The sequence below is a fragment of the Mobula birostris genome, chromosome 3 (genome assembly GCF_030028105.1).
Source record: "Mobula birostris isolate sMobBir1 chromosome 3, sMobBir1.hap1, whole genome shotgun sequence".
NCBI lineage: Eukaryota > Metazoa > Chordata > Chondrichthyes > Myliobatiformes > Myliobatidae > Mobula > Mobula birostris.
Window position 1 is genome coordinate 88,402,075 of NC_092372.1, and position 17,778 is coordinate 88,419,852.

Here is a 17,778-nt window from a genome sequence, read left to right on the forward strand (position 1 = left end):
CGACCTTCCCCTCTCTAAGGTGGAATGTTCTGTGCTCAGCCACAGCCTACCCTTAGTTCCCCTTCACCTGCACCTCAGTGAGTTTCATGCCCGTCACAAAGCTGAGCTCTTCTTCTGTTGCCTCTGTTTCCAAGTCCACCTGTTTGGCAAGAATTCTCCACCCTCAATACCGCTTCTCCCATCTCCAACTTTCCTCCTCTTCTTGGATATCCCACTCTGGTTCTCTACCTTCTCTCTATCTTTTCATCTCTAATGGCTGAAGAAACATCAACTGACCTAACTTCAGTCCTCTTCACTCCTCCTTGAAACTTACCCCTCTGAATGCACTGCCCTCCACCCTCTCCACACCAGTCCCAATCTTACCATTAAACCTGCAGGCAAAGGGGTGCTATTGTAGTGTGACAGGCTGACCTCTACCTTGTTGATGCTAGATAGCAACTCTCAGATACCTCCTCTTTCCTACCCTTTGAAAAGAACCCCACTCCAGTTCATCTGAAAACTGTATCTGACACCATTTCTAATCTCATCAGCTTTGGGGAACTCCCATCCACTGCCGCCAAATTCATAGTTCCCTTACCTATCACAGTTCAATTGTACTTCCTGCCCAAGATTCACAAACCCGACTGTCCAGGAAGGCTCATTGTCTCTGCCTGCTCCTGCTCCCCCCTGTACTTGTGTCTGCATACCTCAACTCCATTTGGTCACCAACAAGAGAAAATCTGCAGATGCTGGAAATCTGAGCAACACACACAACATGCTGGAGGAACTCAGCAGGCCAGGCAGTATCTATGGAAAAAAGTACAGTCGACATTTCGGGCCAAAACCCTTCAACAGGACTGGTGAAATAATGCTGAGGAGTAGATTTCAAAGGTGGGGGGAGGGGAGAGAGAAATGCCAGGTGATCGGTGAAACTTGGAGGGGGAGGGATGAAGCAAAGAAGAAGTTGTTTGGTGAAAGAGACAAAAGGCCATGGAAGAAAGAAGAAAGGTGGAGGGGGTGGAAGGAGAACCAGAGGGAGGCGATGGACGGGCAAGGAGATAACATGAGAGAGGGACAAGGGCATGGGAAATGGTGAAAGGGGAGTGGATGCATTATTGGAGGTTTGAGAAATCAATGCTCATGCCATTGATGGTTCCACCTCCTCCTGTTATCTCCTTGCCCGCCCATCGCCTCCCAGTGATGCTCCTCCTCCCCCCTTTCTTCTTTCCTCCGTGACCTTCTGTCTCTTTCACCAATCAACTTCCTAGCTCTTTGCTTCATCCCTCCCCCTCTAAGTTTCATCTATCGCCTGGTGTTTCTCACTCCCCTCACCCTACCTTTCAAATCTACTCCTCAGCTTTTTTTCTCCAGTCCTGCTGAAGGGTTTTGGCACAAAACAAAAACTGTACTTTTTTCCATAGATGCTGCCTGGCCTGCTGAGTTCCTTCAGCATTCTGTGTGTGTTGATCCATTTTGGTCACCATTGGTTCAGTTTTTCCCACCTATAGTTGCAACACTGCATATGCCCTTGATCTCCTCAACAGTTTTCAATTCCCTGGCCTTGACCAGCTCATTTTCACCATGGATGGTCAGTCCCTATACACTTCTATCCTCGTCATGAAGGCCTCAAAGCCCTCTGCTTCTTTCCCAATAAAAGAACCAACCAATTCCCCTCCACCACCACCCTCCTCTGACTGACAGAACTGTTCCTCATCCTCAACAATTTCTTTGACTCATCCCATTTTCTCCAGACTCCAGGGATAGCTATGGCCAGGAGCATGGACTCCTGAAACACCTGCCTTTTCATTGACTACATAGAGCCGTCGATGTTCCAAGCTTTCAATAGTAATGCTCTTCAACTCTTCCTGCACTGCATTGGTTACTGTATTGGTAATGCTTCATGAACCTGTGCTGAGCTCATCAAGTTTATCAACAATGCCTCCACGTTCCACCCTGCCCTTAAGTTCACTTGGTCCATTTCTGACAGCTTCCTCCTCTTTCTCGATCTCTCTGTTCACATCTCTGGAGACAAACTATCTGCAGACATCTTTTATAAAAATACCAATTCTCACTTCTATCTTGACTATACATCTTCCCACCCTGTTTCCTGTAAAAAATGCTATTCCCTTTTCTCAGTTCCTTTGTCTTCACTGCATCTTTTCCCAGGATGAGGCTTTCCTTTCCAGAACATCAGAGGTGTCCACTTTCTTCAAAGAATAGAGTTTCCCTTCCTCCATCATTGATTCACCAGCAACTCCTCCATTTCCCGGACATCAATTTTCACCCGATCTTCCAGTCACCGTAACAGGGATAGAGTTCCTCTTGTCCTTGCCTGCCACTCCACAAGCCTCTGCGTTCAACACATCATTCTCTACAACTTTGGCCAACTTCAGTGGGATCCTACCACCAAACACAGCTTTACACCCCACCCCCCATGACTCTCTGCTTCCTGCAGGAATTGCCGCTCTGTGATTCACGTCTATCTGTCCATCCCCACTAACTTCCCTCCTGGCACCTACCCTGCAAGTGACCGAAATGCTACACCTGCCCACTTACCTCCAGGTGCTCAAACAGTCCTTCCAGGTGAGTCAACACTTGACCTGAGCATCTTAAATTGGGGGACTGCTTTGTCGAGCACCTCCGCTCCATCCGCCAAGAGCAGAATTTCCTGGTGGCCAAACATTTTAATTCCTATCCCCATTTCCATTCCATCAGGTCGATCCATAGCCTCCTCTTTTGTCATGATGAGGCACTCTCAGGGTGGAGGAGCAACAATTCATATTCCATCTGGATAGCCTCCAACCTGATGGCATGAATATTGATTTCTTCTTCTGGTAAAAACTTCCCTCCCACTTCTCTCTTCTTCTATTTGCCATTCTGGTCTTTTCTTCTTCTCACCTGCCTATCACCTCCCCTGGTGTCCCCTCTTATGTCCTTTCTCCCATGGTCCACCCTCCTCTCCTATCAGGTTCCTTTTTCTCCAGCCCTTTACCTTTCCCACCCACCTGGGCTCACCTATCATCTTCTAGCTTGTCCTTCTTCCCCCCCCTTCACCTTTTTATTCTGGAGTCTTCCCCTTTCCATTCCGGTCGTGATGAAGGGTCTCAGCCTGAAACAACAACTGCTTATTCATTTCCACAGATGCTGCCCAACCTGCTGAGTTCCTCCAGCATCTTGCGTGTGTTGCTCTGGATTTCCAACATCTGAAGAGTCTCTTGTGCTTATTCCAATTGGTCACCTTTTCCACTGAAGCATAGGATTAATTCAAACTTCCAGCATCAATTGAGTAAACACATGCCAGCCTTTGCACTCACTCATACACACACACTCTCTCACTTAAGTGAACTTGTGTGGTCACACCTCATGCAATACTTGAAACCTACAAATCATGCACACTTCATTACATGAGGAGGGTGCAGGGCAAATGGCCTCCTCCCTACAGGGGTGGAGTGGGAAGGTGCCACCCATGGCCCAACCCCTGACCTGCTGCGAAGATCAGCTCTAGCCTTTTGTAAGGTCTCCAGCGAATGATGGAAAGATCCCTTATCAGGGGAGGGCTTAAGAGATGATTTCCAGCCCCCCCTCCCACTCTCTATCTGCTCATCCAACTTATGCTCCTGGCTAAGGGCCCTTCTCCCGTGTATTTTAACCCTTCCAGCAATCGGATGGCAATGTTTACAGCACCCAAATGGCTGGTCCCATTAAGGGCAGCACTCCCTTTTTAAAATGGGGTTTTAACCAAGTACCCCACCACGGTCGTGCTTACTCTACGACCCTTTAGGATAGTGATGGTGGGTCATCACTATCACTGTTTATACCTATGATCAAAGCCCAATGGTGAAGGGCTTTAGTCCCTTCCTCTTTCATGCTCCACAGCTCCCAGGACTTTAAATCCCACTCGAGAAGGGAGGGTTACCTAACCTTAGCTTTGATCCCATAAAGATTAATCATCCCTTTGGAAGGCAGGTGGCATTCTCAGTGCATTATTTTTGCGAGATCGGGCAATAGCCTTGGTGCCCAACTCTATTGTATAAAAATAACTCCAGCACCCCCGCATCCTGTATACTCATATCCATGTGGTGAGAGACTTCCCCCAATTTTGTTTATATTCATCCCCCAATTCTCCCAGTCTCCCAAGCAGAAAACTCTAATCATTATCGTCTCCGTGGCCAATGATGCTATCCACCCCACACCATTCATGAGGAGGGGGCCATAGACCTAAGCAAAGTCCTCCATGTGTACGTGATCGCATGGTCACCGATCTAGCCTGTACTGGCCCTGTTGTATATGAGGGAGGCCAATTATTTGAGGGGGAATTACAGAACTCTGCTCTAATCTCTCTTCCCAATCTTCACTATCAAGCTAGATATTCCCACCCCCATCCACATGTTGGGATCATCTCTCGCTCCATCAAGACTCCGACCTTAACAGATTCTGGTTACCAATTAACTCTTTGGGCAGGCTCTAACTGCCACATTTTTACATGTTATCTCAGTGCCCTTGTCCTCTAGTTCTTCAGCCCGGGTCTGTCCTGGCTGGGCAGCCTCCCCATTGGTGAAACTGCACTGGTTCAATGCTTTCACCTCGTTTTTAAGGCTTTCTATTTCCTCTGCTCCCTCTGTGAAATCAGCTCATGTTGTGGCTTTACGATGGCTGCCAGCAGCCAAAAAGATCCCCTCTGGTTCCTCTTCCTAAATGGGAACCCTACCTCCTTCAGCATGGACACAATGTATGTCCCATTTCCACCCTGTGGGGGTCCAGCACGTCTGACCAGTCCAGCCATGTGCCATTGCCTGCCAGTAGGTTAGCAAGGCTTCCGAATCCCCCACTATGATCAGTTCATCCTGAGACTCAGCATTGTTTATATGGGGGGGGGTGGTGGGTTCCCTTTCTCACTTCTCCTTTTAAACATTTTCAGTATTTTAATCTCCTAATACCAAATCCTGGCCAATTGTGCCAATTGTTACAGGGAATTAGGTTCACTGATTTGGTAAAGGGGACAGAAGACACTAACTGCAGGTAAGTATTTTAAATATTTATGAACAAAACAAGGGTAAACACTAAAACGTTTAAGTTACACAGGTACTTTTGTGTAAGTGTGCACATGGGCCTCTATCCACAACACACTTCCAACCTTTCTGTCGCACTGATCACATGATACCAGTCCATTGGTAAGCCCCCAAGCAAGAGAGAGAGAGCTCCACACATGCATCATTAATACGTTAGCAGTACTTTGATGCCAGAAACTGGTACCATGGCACTAGAAGCGCCAATGGAGAGCATGCAGATTTTCAAAGTGAGAGTTCAAAGATATTTGTGAACACTCCTGCCAGTTGATAAGCAAATTCCAGCAAGTTCCTTCCAAACAACATCCTCCATGCATTCTTGTTGTGTTGGAAACAAGGTACTTTCTCTTTTACCAACTCATTCCTACTTAGGAAAGAATTTCCTACCAGAGTACAAGTGTAATACAAAAACTCATTGGAATTGTGGACAATAACAGGGTGAATATGGTGCCTCAGCTCTGGAGTGCCTTGCTAGGATGCTATCTGAGTCTGAAATTCTGTTTTGGGCTCAAAGCCACTGGAAAAGATATTTTGGCCCTGAAGTGGATGCATGTGGATATATCAGAAGAATACCAGTTGTATTTACAAACAAGAGAAGATCTGCAGACGCTGGAAATCCAACAACACACACAAAATGCTGGAGGAGCTGAGCAGGCCAGGCAACATCTATGGAAACAAAGTCCTGCCGAAGGGTCTCGGCCCGAAACGTCGACTGTACTTTTTGCCATAGATGCTGTCTGGCCTGCTGAGTTCCTCCAGCATTTTGTGTGTTACCAGTTGTATTTATTTGGGTGTCTTTGTTTAAGAGAAGAACTAATCAAGTAATTTAAAGTAGACCAGATTTTAATGGTACAGGAGTAGAGAAATTATTAGGGCAATAAAAGAACAATATGAGACCGATTATTTGTCAGTGAAATCAGGAAGCATTTTATCACACACAGTGAAATGGAACCCACTGTCACTAAAGAATGTGTACAGGTCAGACAATGATAGTACCTGATGCAGTGACTTCACTTTTCCAATTAACATTTGCTGAACTCCCTACTTCCTTGTGATGTGCACTGGAAACTTTGTTATTCCTTTTCATGCCTTGCGGCACATTGAGTGGCATTTTGACGTTTCCGTTGCATTTGGCAGCTTTTTAGAAGGCCAAGTTGCTAACTTGACGCTCAACCCAGCACGGATGGAACGCGTGCAAGGAGCCAGCTCGATTCAAACTCGAGATCACTTGCCTTGAAGTCTGGCACTGATGCTACTACACCACCAGCCGACCACTGGAAACTTTACAGTTCTGAAATTGTGACCGGAGGAAATATTTAACTTAAACTCATGCCAAAGCACTGATGGTTGATTGTCATCATCACATCCAAAGCGAAGGCAATGCATGGAATATGTGGAGATGAGTGCAACCCTTCCGACTTTTTAAACAACCCTCCTTCAATAACTGGATGCAATTCAACTATTAATTAATAACTTTGATCAACAAAAAGGCAGACACAAAGATAATATTTTCCATGCTGCCTATGAAAATGCACAGCAGCTCTCATTTCCCTGCTTCCGAAATGCTCAGGTCCTTATTTTGAATTTGACTGACAGACAAAAAAAACATTTAAAAACTTAGCTTGTGGGCTGGGGGCTTTTCTACCTGTTATGGCAGAAGACAGGAATATCCCAGACACAAGAGTGACTGCAGAAGCTGGAAATCTGGAGCAATATATACAAAATGCTGGAGGAATTCATTGGGTCAGGCAGCATTCCTGGAGGGAAATGAATAGTTGATGTTTTGGACAGAGACACTGCATCAGGACTCATGTGCCCTAGAGTTCACTTGTAAGTTTTTCAAACTTCAGGACATTTTTTAATTTGCTAGAGGCATTGGGTGAAATATGAAGAGTTTTTATGTGATTACGTGCTTCATAAATTTCCAACTGCAGGTTATTATCTACTTAAAAATGGATTCCACCATTTTCCCAGTAACAGATAAGAGAGTAACTGGTCTATAACTTCCTTATTTCTATCCTCCTCATTCCTGGAGTTGTGGCTTTATATTTTCAGTTTTCTAGTCTTCCAGGGACTCTCTGATATCTTGGGAACTTTCAGTGGATTTGAATCAGCATATTCACTAACTTTGCAGCACTTCAGTTCAATCCACCAAACTCAGGGCACTTTCTGTTCTTTCACCTTATTGGCTTGCATCGTACTATTTAGCACCCCTCCCCCAATGATGGAGATTGTTTAGTTTCCCTCTCCTTTTGATTACCTTTTATTGTATTTCTTAAATGAAAACAATCCAAAATAATTATTCAGGATTGATGCCATTTTTCTATTCCTCATTAAATCACCTGCTTAGGAGCAACCAGTTAGACTGCTCCTTTGCTGATTCTGCACGATCAGGAAAACTCACCAACGCCTCTACTTTCTGAGGAGGCTGAAGAGAACTGGACCATGCACATCCATACCTACTCCCTTCTACAGATGAACAGTAGAGAGCATCTTAACAGGCTGCATCACTGCATGGTACATTGTCTGCACTGTGGCAGACAGAAAGGCTCTATAATAGGGAGTCAAAACAGCCCGATGCATCACTGGCACCATCCTACCAGCTATCAAGGACGTATATACAGAAAGGAGCCAGAAAAGGGCCAATAACATCATGAAGGATCTCAATCACCCCACTCATGAATCGTTTGTCCCACTCCCATCAGGGAGGAGGCTACATAGCATCCATGCCAGGACCACCAGCCTCACGAAGTTACTGTAATTACAATTGTTGTAAGTGAGGAAACAGATTCGGTAGGTCTGAAAGACGAGGACTCTGGACGCAGTCTCAGTGTAAAGGATTTTATTTACAGAAGGCAAACATGGGAAAATAGCAACGTGCATACAATCTACAGTAGTCGGATCGGCAATAAAACACAGGGACAATAACGAATGTCGGAAAACCGCGTGGGGACAAAGTACACACACACACACACACACACACACACACAACCAAGGGAAAAGTCAATATGATACCTGCAACCCCTTGACTCTGTGCAGGCACGGCTCTATGCTTTTAGGGACAATAATCAACGCTCCCAACCCTATTCAATGCACAGCTCACCAGTAATTTCTCTAGCACTGTTCCACGGCTCTCAACCTGGAGTGAAGCAGGGTGGTCCCTCGGAGGACAAAGAGAGCGGGTCCAGCACACGTGGCACCCTTTATAGTGCAGCAGGGCTGGAGGTAACTTCTGTGAGGCTGATGGTCCAAGCAGTAAGGCTCATCAACACCTCCACCTTTAAGCATCTCTCCACAACATTTCCTGTCAGTGTAACCTTATGTACACACATACCTGTGCCTAGTCTTTACAGCCATACAATCAACCTATGCATATAAACCATCTTGTGTAATTATTGTGTTTTTTTGTGCTGCATCAGATCTTATGTAACCATTACTTTGTTTTCCTTTACACTTGTGTACTGGAAATGACATTAAACAATCTTGAATCAATGTGTAGAGCCAAATATAAATCCTCTGAAATGTTAATGCCTTGAAACTTGAATCTGTTCCCTTTTTCAACCACGGGCCCCTCAATGAGGGCTGGAGTGTGTTCTCTTGACTTTCTCTTCCTGAATTCCACAATCAATTCCTTGGTGTTGCTAATGTTGTTGCATTATGACTCAAGCTGCACACCGACACTCAGTGGCCAGTTTATTAGGTACACCTGCTCATTAATACAACTACCTAATCACCCCAATTATGTAGCAGCAGCTCAATGTTTAAAAGCATGCGGGCATGGTCAAGAGGTTTATTTGTTGTTCATACCAAACATCAAAATGGGGAAGAAATGTGATCTAAATGACTCTGACTGTGGAATAATTGCTGGGACCTGATAATTGCTTTGAGTATCTCAGAAACTGCTGATCTGCTGGGATTTGCAAGCACAATAGTCTTTAGAGTTTACAGAGAATGGTGCAAAAAATACTGTAAATAAAATAAATCCAGTGAGAAGTTCAGTGGGCATTAATGAGAGAGGTTAAATGGCCATACTTGTTCAACTTGACAAGAAGACAACTGTAACTGAAATAAATACACATTACTGTGGGAAAGGACAAGGAATCTGATAGGAGAGGAGAGTGGACCAGAAAAGAAAGGGAAGAAGGAAGTGAGCCGGAGGGTTGTGATCTTGCACTTTACCCTTTACCTGGACTGCACTCTTTCAGTAGCTTTCACACTTCAATCTCCGTTGTTATTTTACCTTATTCTAACTCAATGCACTGTGTACTGATTTGATCTGTATAAGCAGTATGAAAAGACACACTCTTCACAACAATAAACTAATACCAATACCAATATGAGAAAATCTGCAGAAGATGGAAATCAAAGTAATACACACAAAATGCTAGAGGAACTCAGCAGGCTAGGCAGTATTTATGGACTGAGTCGAGATCCTTACCAATACCAATTTTGCAGGACTTTCCTTTCAATTTAATATCACTGGACAACCAAGATTTGGCTTCCTGAATACTTTTGGGTGTATCTTATGGAATTTGGGCTGCTAATCATGAGAATTACCATGACATTTTCCTATCACGCATCATTTAAAATAAATCGCCTGTATTTGTTATTTCAATTCATAATTCAAGGCAATTAAAATGTTGCTCACAATGTAAGCTGGTCTTGTCCAGGCATATGTGGATATGCTTTGGTGGATCAGATGCTGCATGGCAGGGCAAGTTTTAGAAAAGCTATAAATTTCCATGAAGGATTTTGATATTTGGGTCCAATGTTTCCCAGAATAACTGATGCCAATATAAAGGAAGGCATTTTTCTTGGTCCACAAATCAAACATATCAATGATAGGCAATTCGAAGAACTTCTAATGGGACCAGAGAAAATCTCATGAAAGGCACTCAAGGATGTTGTTGAAAATTTTCTTGGCAATTATGTGCGGCTGGTATAGGCGTGCAGCAGTTTAGTGGTAGTTCAAAATCAAAGGAATTCAATTAAAAATATTACTAATAACACCTTTTCTAAAGTAAATTGTGGTAAACTATCACTGTGAACAATGAAAAGGTGAGCAATGAAATACTTGAGATGTATCCTACTGGTGCACTGGAGCTGGAAGCATGCTGGTTGAGTGAATGACTTGGAGAGGGGAAGACGCGACAGAGGAGTTCTGGTGCCTGTCCAACTAACCCAGGTGCAAGGATGATCACTTGAGCTGATTTGGAGAGGATGAGAACGGCATTTTGGCTGCAAAATCTAGGCCTGAAGTGTTTCGCTGTGGGGAGGTGGAGGAGCGTGTTCTAGGCCCAGAGTAATTGGCCACAGCGAAGCCTGGATCCTAATGCGAGTTACAATCTCCTGTTTGGACAATCTAAATGCCAGCCCAGATAGATTGGAAAGACAAGGTGCTGAGAGTCAGGTGAGGTTGGATTGCTACAGGTGACAAGCCGATTTGGAGAGGTCGAGAACAGCTTCTTTAGTAGCAAAATCTAGGTCCGGAGTGGTTCACCCAGGTTACAAGGCGAGGTATGATCTAGTGTTCAGACAATTTAAACGCCAGCCCAGATAGACTGGGTGCTACTCTCTTGGTGATGCTAAGGTTGTGAGACTGCCCTGGCTGCTCTGCTTCTTGGCTGCAAACTTTGTGGCAATTTGCCTTGCTAATATGATGAACTAAATCCCGAGTCTTTGGGCCTACACCAGGGATCTGGATCTAATGACTAAATTTGGTTCGGAATGCTATTATATTGTTTGCATGATTTGTTTTTTTTGATCTCTTTCTCTGTGCAAATTTGGGGCTGGTCTTTTTTTTTAAATTTCATTTTTTTCAGCTTCTTTGCTTGATGACAGCCTGTAAGCAAATAAATCTCAAGGTTGTATAATTTATACATGCTTTGATAATAAATGTACTTTCACTTGATTTTAACATGCATCAAGCATACAAAACCATGAAGTACAACATGTCATTAAAGATTCCTTTTCTGCATTCCCATTTAGACTTCTTCCCTGCAAATCTTGGTGCTGTCAGTGACGAGCATGGTGAAAGGTTTCACCAGGACATTGCGGTCATGGAGAAACTGTATCAGGGCAACTGGAATCCACCAATGCTGCCTGATTATTGTTGGACACTTACATGAGAAGCCTCAGACAGTGAGTACAAATGAAAATCATCAGCAAAACATGTTTAACTTAGTTGAACTATTACAAAGTATCAGCAGCGTTATACAATTAAACAGATAATATTTAATAAAAGTTATTTTCTTGTTTCTCCAAATACCAATTTGATAGAAGTAGTCTGAAATTATATTTGTGTTCAGCTTCAAGTGGTCTATTACAACCAAAAAAAACCTTAAGAAGAAACACCTTCGAAAAAAATTTGCGGTCCCGTGTAATGGATGAAGTGCAAATCAGGTCATGTTGCACAGAGGATTCAGTTTACTCCTCAGCCCTGCATTGCACTTATACTAATTGATATTTTCTCACTTCTAGGCATTCCTCATTCATCTAGCATGCCCGTTGTCCTCTACTGTTTCAAATGGAACTTTATTGAAATAGACTAGGATGACATAGTGCACTTGCAGAGCGCAAACACGAGGAAATCTGCAGATGCTGGAATTTCAAGCAACACACATAAAAGTTGCTGGTGATTGCAGCAGGCCAGACAGCATCTAGGAAGAGGTACAGTCGACGTTTCGGGCCGAGACCCTTTGTCAGGACTAATTGAAGGAAGAGCTAGTAAGAGATTTGAAAGTGGGAGGGGGAGGGGGAGATCCCAAGTGATAGGAGAAGACAGGAGGGGGAGGGATGGAGCCAAGAGCTGGGCAGTTGAATGGCAAAAAGGATATGAGAGGATCATGGGACAGGAGGCCCAGGGAGAAAGGAAAGTGTGGGCGGGGGGAAGCCCAGAGGATGGGCAAGGGGTATAGTGAGAGGGACAGAGGGAGAAAAAGGAGAGAGAGAGAAAGAATGTGTGTATATAAATAAATAACGGATGGGTTACGAGGGGGAGGTGGGGCATTAGCAGAAGTTTGAGAAGTCAGTGTTCATGCCATCAGGTTGGAGGCTACCCAGACGGAATATAAGGTGTTGTTCCTCCACCCTGAGTGTGGCTTCATCTTTACAGTAGAGGAGGCCGTGGATAGACATATCAGAATGGGAATGGGACGTGGAATTAAAATGTGTGGCCACTGGGAGATCCTGCTTTCTCTGGTGGACAGAGCGTAGGTGTTCAGTGAAATGATCTCCCAGTCTGCGTCGGGTCTCACCAGTTCATAGAAGGCCACATCGGGAGCACCGCACGCAGTATATCACCTCAGCCGACTCACAGGTGAAGTGTCGCCTCACCTGAAAGGACTGTCTGAGGCCCTGAATGATAGTGAGGGACGAAGTGTAAGGGCATGTGTAGCACCTGTTCCGCTTACAAGCTGCTTCCTGCACGCATGCTGAACTCATTGATTTCATTAACTTTGCCTCCAACTTTCACCCTGTCCTCAAGTTTACCTGGTCCATTTCCGACCCCTCCCTCCCCTTTCTAGATCTTTCTGTCTCTATCTCTAGAGACAGCTTATCTACTGATGTCTACTATAAGCCTACTGATTCTCACAGCTATATGGACTATTCCTCTTCTCACCCTGTCTCTTGCAAAAATGCCAACCCCTTCTCACAATTCCTCTGTCTCCGCCGCATCAGCTCTCAGGATGAGGGTTTTCATTCCAGGACGAAGGAGATGTCCTCCTTCTTTAAAGAAAGGGGCTTCCCTTCCTCCACCATCAACTCTGCTCTCAAACGCATCTCCTCCCATTTCACGCACATCTGCTCTCACTCCATCCTCCCGCCACCCCACTAGGAATAGGGTTCCCCTTGTCCTCACCTACCACCCCACTAGCCTCCAGGTCCAACATATAATTCTCCGTAACTTCCACCACCTCCAATGGGATCCGACTACTAAGCACATCTTTCCCTCCCCCTCTCTCTGCTTTCCGCAGGGATCGCTCCCTACACGACTCCCTTGTCCATTCGTCCCCCCCATCCCTCCCCACTGATCTCCCTTCTGGCACTTATCCTTGTAAGCGGAACAAGTGATATACATGCCCTTACACTTCCTCCCTCACCACCATTCAGGGCCCCAGACAGTCCTTCCAGGTGAGGCGACACTTCACCTGTGAGTCGGCTGGGGTGATATACTGCATCCGGTGCTCCCGATGTGGCCTTCTATATATTGGCGAGACCCGACGCAGACTGGGAGATCGTGTCGCTGAACACCTACGCTCTGTCCGCCAGAGAAAACAGGATCTCCCAGTGGCCACACATTGTAATTCCACGTCCCATTCCAATTCTGATATGTCTATCCACTGCCTCCTCTACTGTCAAGATGAAGCCACACTCAGGTTGGAGGAACAACACCTTATATTCCGTCTGGGTAGCCTCCAACCTGATGGCATGAACATTGACTTCTCTAACTTCCGCTGATGCCCCACCTCCCCCTCGTACCCCATCCATTATTTATTCATATGCACACATTCTTTTTCTCTCTCTCTCCTTTTTTTCCCTCTGTCCCTCTGACTATACCCCTTGCCCATCCTCTGGTTTTTCCCCCCCTCCCTCTTTTCTTTCTCCCTGGGCCTACTGTCCCATGATCTTCTCATATCCCTTTTGCTAATCACCTGTCCAGCTCTTGGCTCCATCCCTCCCCCTCCTGTCTTCTCCTATCACTTTGGATCTCCCCCTCCCCCTCCCACTTTCAAATCTCTTACTAACTCTTCCTTCAGTTAGTCCTGACAAAGGTTCTCGGCCTGAAACGTCGACTGTACCTCTCCCTAGAGATGCTGCCTGACCTGCTGCGTTCACCAGCAACTTTGATGTGTGGCACTTGTAGCATACGGCTTCGCAGTGCAAAACACCCGATTTCAATCCCAACCTCAGCAGAAGGCCAGAAAGTGGCATCAGTTTGATGGGTTGAAAACTAGAGCCTTAATCGAAACGGCTGCAAGGTTATTGGATGTGTGAAGTTTCCATGTTCTTGTCATGATAGTGGCTGCTTCCTTTGGGTACACTGGTTTTCTCCCTTACCCTAAAGGGGTGCAGATTGATGTGGTCATTGGCCCATGTACATAAGTAAGTGGTCAAATCTGAGGAGAATTGAGAATGTAGGGATAATAAAACAAAATTAATGTAGGATTCTACCAATTGGGTGGTTGATGGCTGGCAAGAAGATTATGGGCTGAAAGGCCAGCCAGTTTCTATGTTCTATCGCTCTATGACTTGTGAATGTGTCACCCATGTATTTGCAGTTATTAATATTTAATATTTCTGAACAATTTTAACAGTAAAAAATCAACTGCAAAATGGCACTTTCCAAAATTTTCCCCATTAGCAAAATACAGTCACAGTGCTAAAACCCAAAATATGAAGGTGTAAATACAACATACAAATGGATGCACACTCAAAAATAATTCATACAGTATATTTGTAAACAAATTTGGCTATAGATAATATAAAAAGTGATAAATAGTTTCCTTTACAAGACCCGAATGAGATTTTTTTTTGTAGAAAAGTACAAAATTGGATAAAATCATATACAGCTATAAAGTCATTATACAAAAATTCATTAATTTTAGAATCTGAAATAGTCAATGGAAATGTAACAAGGTGAATGTATAGAATGCAAAAGCTGTGACTTCATGTAAAACCTTCATTATTCTGCAGCTGGAAGTACCTGGTCACCACATGTTAGGAATGATATTGAAGAACAATATACAGTAAATCACAGATGGTCAGGTATACGGAAATATGAACTGAGGCTGTTATCATTAGATCAACATGTTTCATCGAGATGTTTAACATTTGGAGGTGGATGGCAAGAGTGGATAGAAGAATTCCTATAATAGAGTATAGAATTGGCTGATATAAAATTTAAGAAGAGAAACGAGTTAGAAAACAAACAACATTTTCCATGCTTCAGCCTCCTGGCTATGCTGTCAGTGCAATAAATCAAGAAAAAGCCATGTTAATATATGGGAACCTATAATTGTTTGGTTAAAAGGAGGATAAAAGGAACGTGGGAAAAATTAAACATGGGATTACAGCCTATGCTCAAGCTGAAGATAATTATCAAACATGGTCCATTTGGTGTAAATGTCTTTTTTATTGAGTTTCAGTTCTTATCTTTTTTGCATCTTGTGTTTTACTGAAGAACTTAAAGTAAATGAACATCTACAATATGTGTATGTATCATTAGATTTGTTTCTTCTCGTAGAAAGATCTGTCCTGAGAATGAATCCTCATCAATACCATCATTCTTATTATCACTTGGATATTGAACTATTAATTGTACATCTTTATAAAATATTATCTGAATGCAAGGTATCAATTTTGTAATACTTAAACTATATATAAACAAAATTATTTTACAGTTACCAACTTCTACAATCTAAGTCACATCCTGTGTGCTAAAGTAATTACTATTAACTGAGACAAATAACAAGATGTAATATAGTGGCCCAGATTTTCCACAAGGTATCCGTACAAACAATAAAAACAGAATCTGGATATCATTAAACTAAACCACTCTTAAATATCGGCAATTGTAGCCCTAAATTGATTTCCACTTATTTTTACATTGGCCAAGATAATTTCTGTCCATGATCATATTCACACGCCTGAAGGAAATTAAAGGTTCTCATCACTGCACCCATTTTGGAAGTTGCTAAGCTTATCCTGCTGTGACATGAACTCATAATTGCGAGCAGTTGCATCAACTAATAGTCCACTGAAACCACATTAGATCTCTTTCCCATATTAGTCTCTGTAATATTTTAAACACAGTTAGAAGTGATTTTAGACTGTGCTAATAGAGTTGTCCTTGGAAAGTAGATTACTATAGATTAACTTATTTATTCAGCTGCAGCAAACACTGGAAGAAATTTTCATATTTTTTAAGCCCAATAGCAGAAGTCTCATTCCAGACTGCGATTGATTGCAACTGGTCTTGCTGCCTAAGCATGTTGATTCACTGCCGATTTTGTGGTTGAATTTATGTTCATGAAATGTAGTGCAAATTTGGATGTTAACTCAATTTTGCCAAAGTATGTGTAGCGTTAAACACAGATTGTGGATTGCACATGTAATTGAAACTTGAAGTTGTGTAATGTTCATATTTGAGATCTATTTCAGAAACATCTGTTCCTAGTAATACACAGGCCAGGTTAGTAGTTTTCTGCTCTTGCCTTGACTGTCTAGTATGCAAAGACTTTCACTATGTTTTAAGATTTTTTTTATCAAACAGTGGTCCTCAGATGCATTTAGGAATCAAAATCAAAATCATTTTTAAAAATTAGACAGTGAGCATAAGGTAAGAGAAATACGAGAGAAAGTAGAAAGCAATGAGAAAGTTATGACCGAGTTTAAGCTTTAAACATGTGTCCAATATACTATAATGAAAGTAAAAAATTCCAAACTGATGACTAAGATTACAATTTCAACTACAACTGTACAAATAAATTATCTTATAAAATAAACTGACTTGTGTACAAAATATATACTGTGATTAATGCAACACCGTAGTTCAATGCAAGCAGTGGGCAGCAACGAACAGATTAATACTCCGATCTCTGTCTCTAGCCTCTTACATTTACAAAGGAAACATAATGGAAGCCTGTAGAAATAGGATCTCATCTTCTGACTAGGCATATTATAATCTTCAATGACTTCAGATGACAATTCATTGGGCTGAGACATTAACTGTATTTCTTTCTCCTCAGGATACTGCTTAACCTGCAGAATACTTGCACGATTCTGTTTTTTCTCTGAGTAGAAGTACTCTGCTGTAAACCACATCAATATTGTTGCAATATTGATGTTCTCAATTAGATCTAAAATTATATCTGTCTCACATGACAAGTTCACCATAAAGCAAGATAGGGGAAGGAATCAGGGTTGTTTGCGTTATGTGGAAAGACATGTCAGTTTTCATGTGCAAGGCCACATTTTTTACAGAAGTGCAAGAAATATGCATGTACAAATTTAAGATAGAGTCTGATATAAAGTTATGATAAAACATAAGTATTGTTTTCCATATGGTATTACATCTAATTTGCATTATGCTGAAAGCAAATAAAGAAATACTGTTGGTCTCTGTAATGTTCAGTGAGGCAAGGCACAATGATAGAAGTATACTTTCCCGTGAAGGTCAGGATGACAAAGATTACAACTCATTGTGTATGTCATCTGTTGCGAACCAGGGATGCCACATAAATCCAGACCGACAGAACATTGTTGGGATATGGGTGAATATACACAGCCAAAGCAAACTCTGCTAGAGGGATCTCCGTATTATGGACGCCAGTGCTGTGTACTGCTTCAATAATCGGCTTCAGTTCAGAGAAAGACATGTTAATAGGGAACCCAGAAATCTGCAGGGAGAAGAAATGGCTAAAGGTTACTTTAGATTAATTTTTTGTATTTCGAAGACATAATCAGCAGGTTGTGTCTGACAAAATGCTCCATTGTCAAGTAATAAAAATAATTCCCAAATCAATGCTTTTCTGCAGAACACTTTTAAAAATAAGTGATTGAAGAATAGTGATGCAATTCTTGGCCTTGTTTTACTGCATGGTGAAATCTTAATCTCAATATAATAAATTGGTAGGAACAATAAATTCAGAGAGTTGTTTTCGAACTGAGGTGTGATATGCAATTTCTAGAACACAGCAGAAGTTGATTCAATAGCCGTTTGTAAACACAG

At 42.9% G+C, this 17,778-nt stretch overlaps 1 protein-coding gene across 5 annotated transcripts in view; it reads right to left on the reverse strand.

The window, feature by feature from the left end:
* Positions 1 to 14,497: 14,497 nt before the first annotated feature.
* The window catches only part of cc2d2a (coiled-coil and C2 domain containing 2A), a 152,720-nt gene continuing 149,439 nt past the window's right edge, over positions 14,498 to 17,778 (reverse strand). For all 5 annotated transcript variants that reach the window (XM_072253007.1, XM_072253006.1, XM_072253009.1 and 2 more), the window contains one exon: positions 14,498 to 17,446. In XM_072253007.1, the coding sequence (XP_072109108.1) occupies positions 17,258 to 17,446 (189 nt within the window). In that variant the 3' untranslated portion in view covers positions 14,498 to 17,257. The remainder of the gene's footprint in view (positions 17,447 to 17,778) is intronic.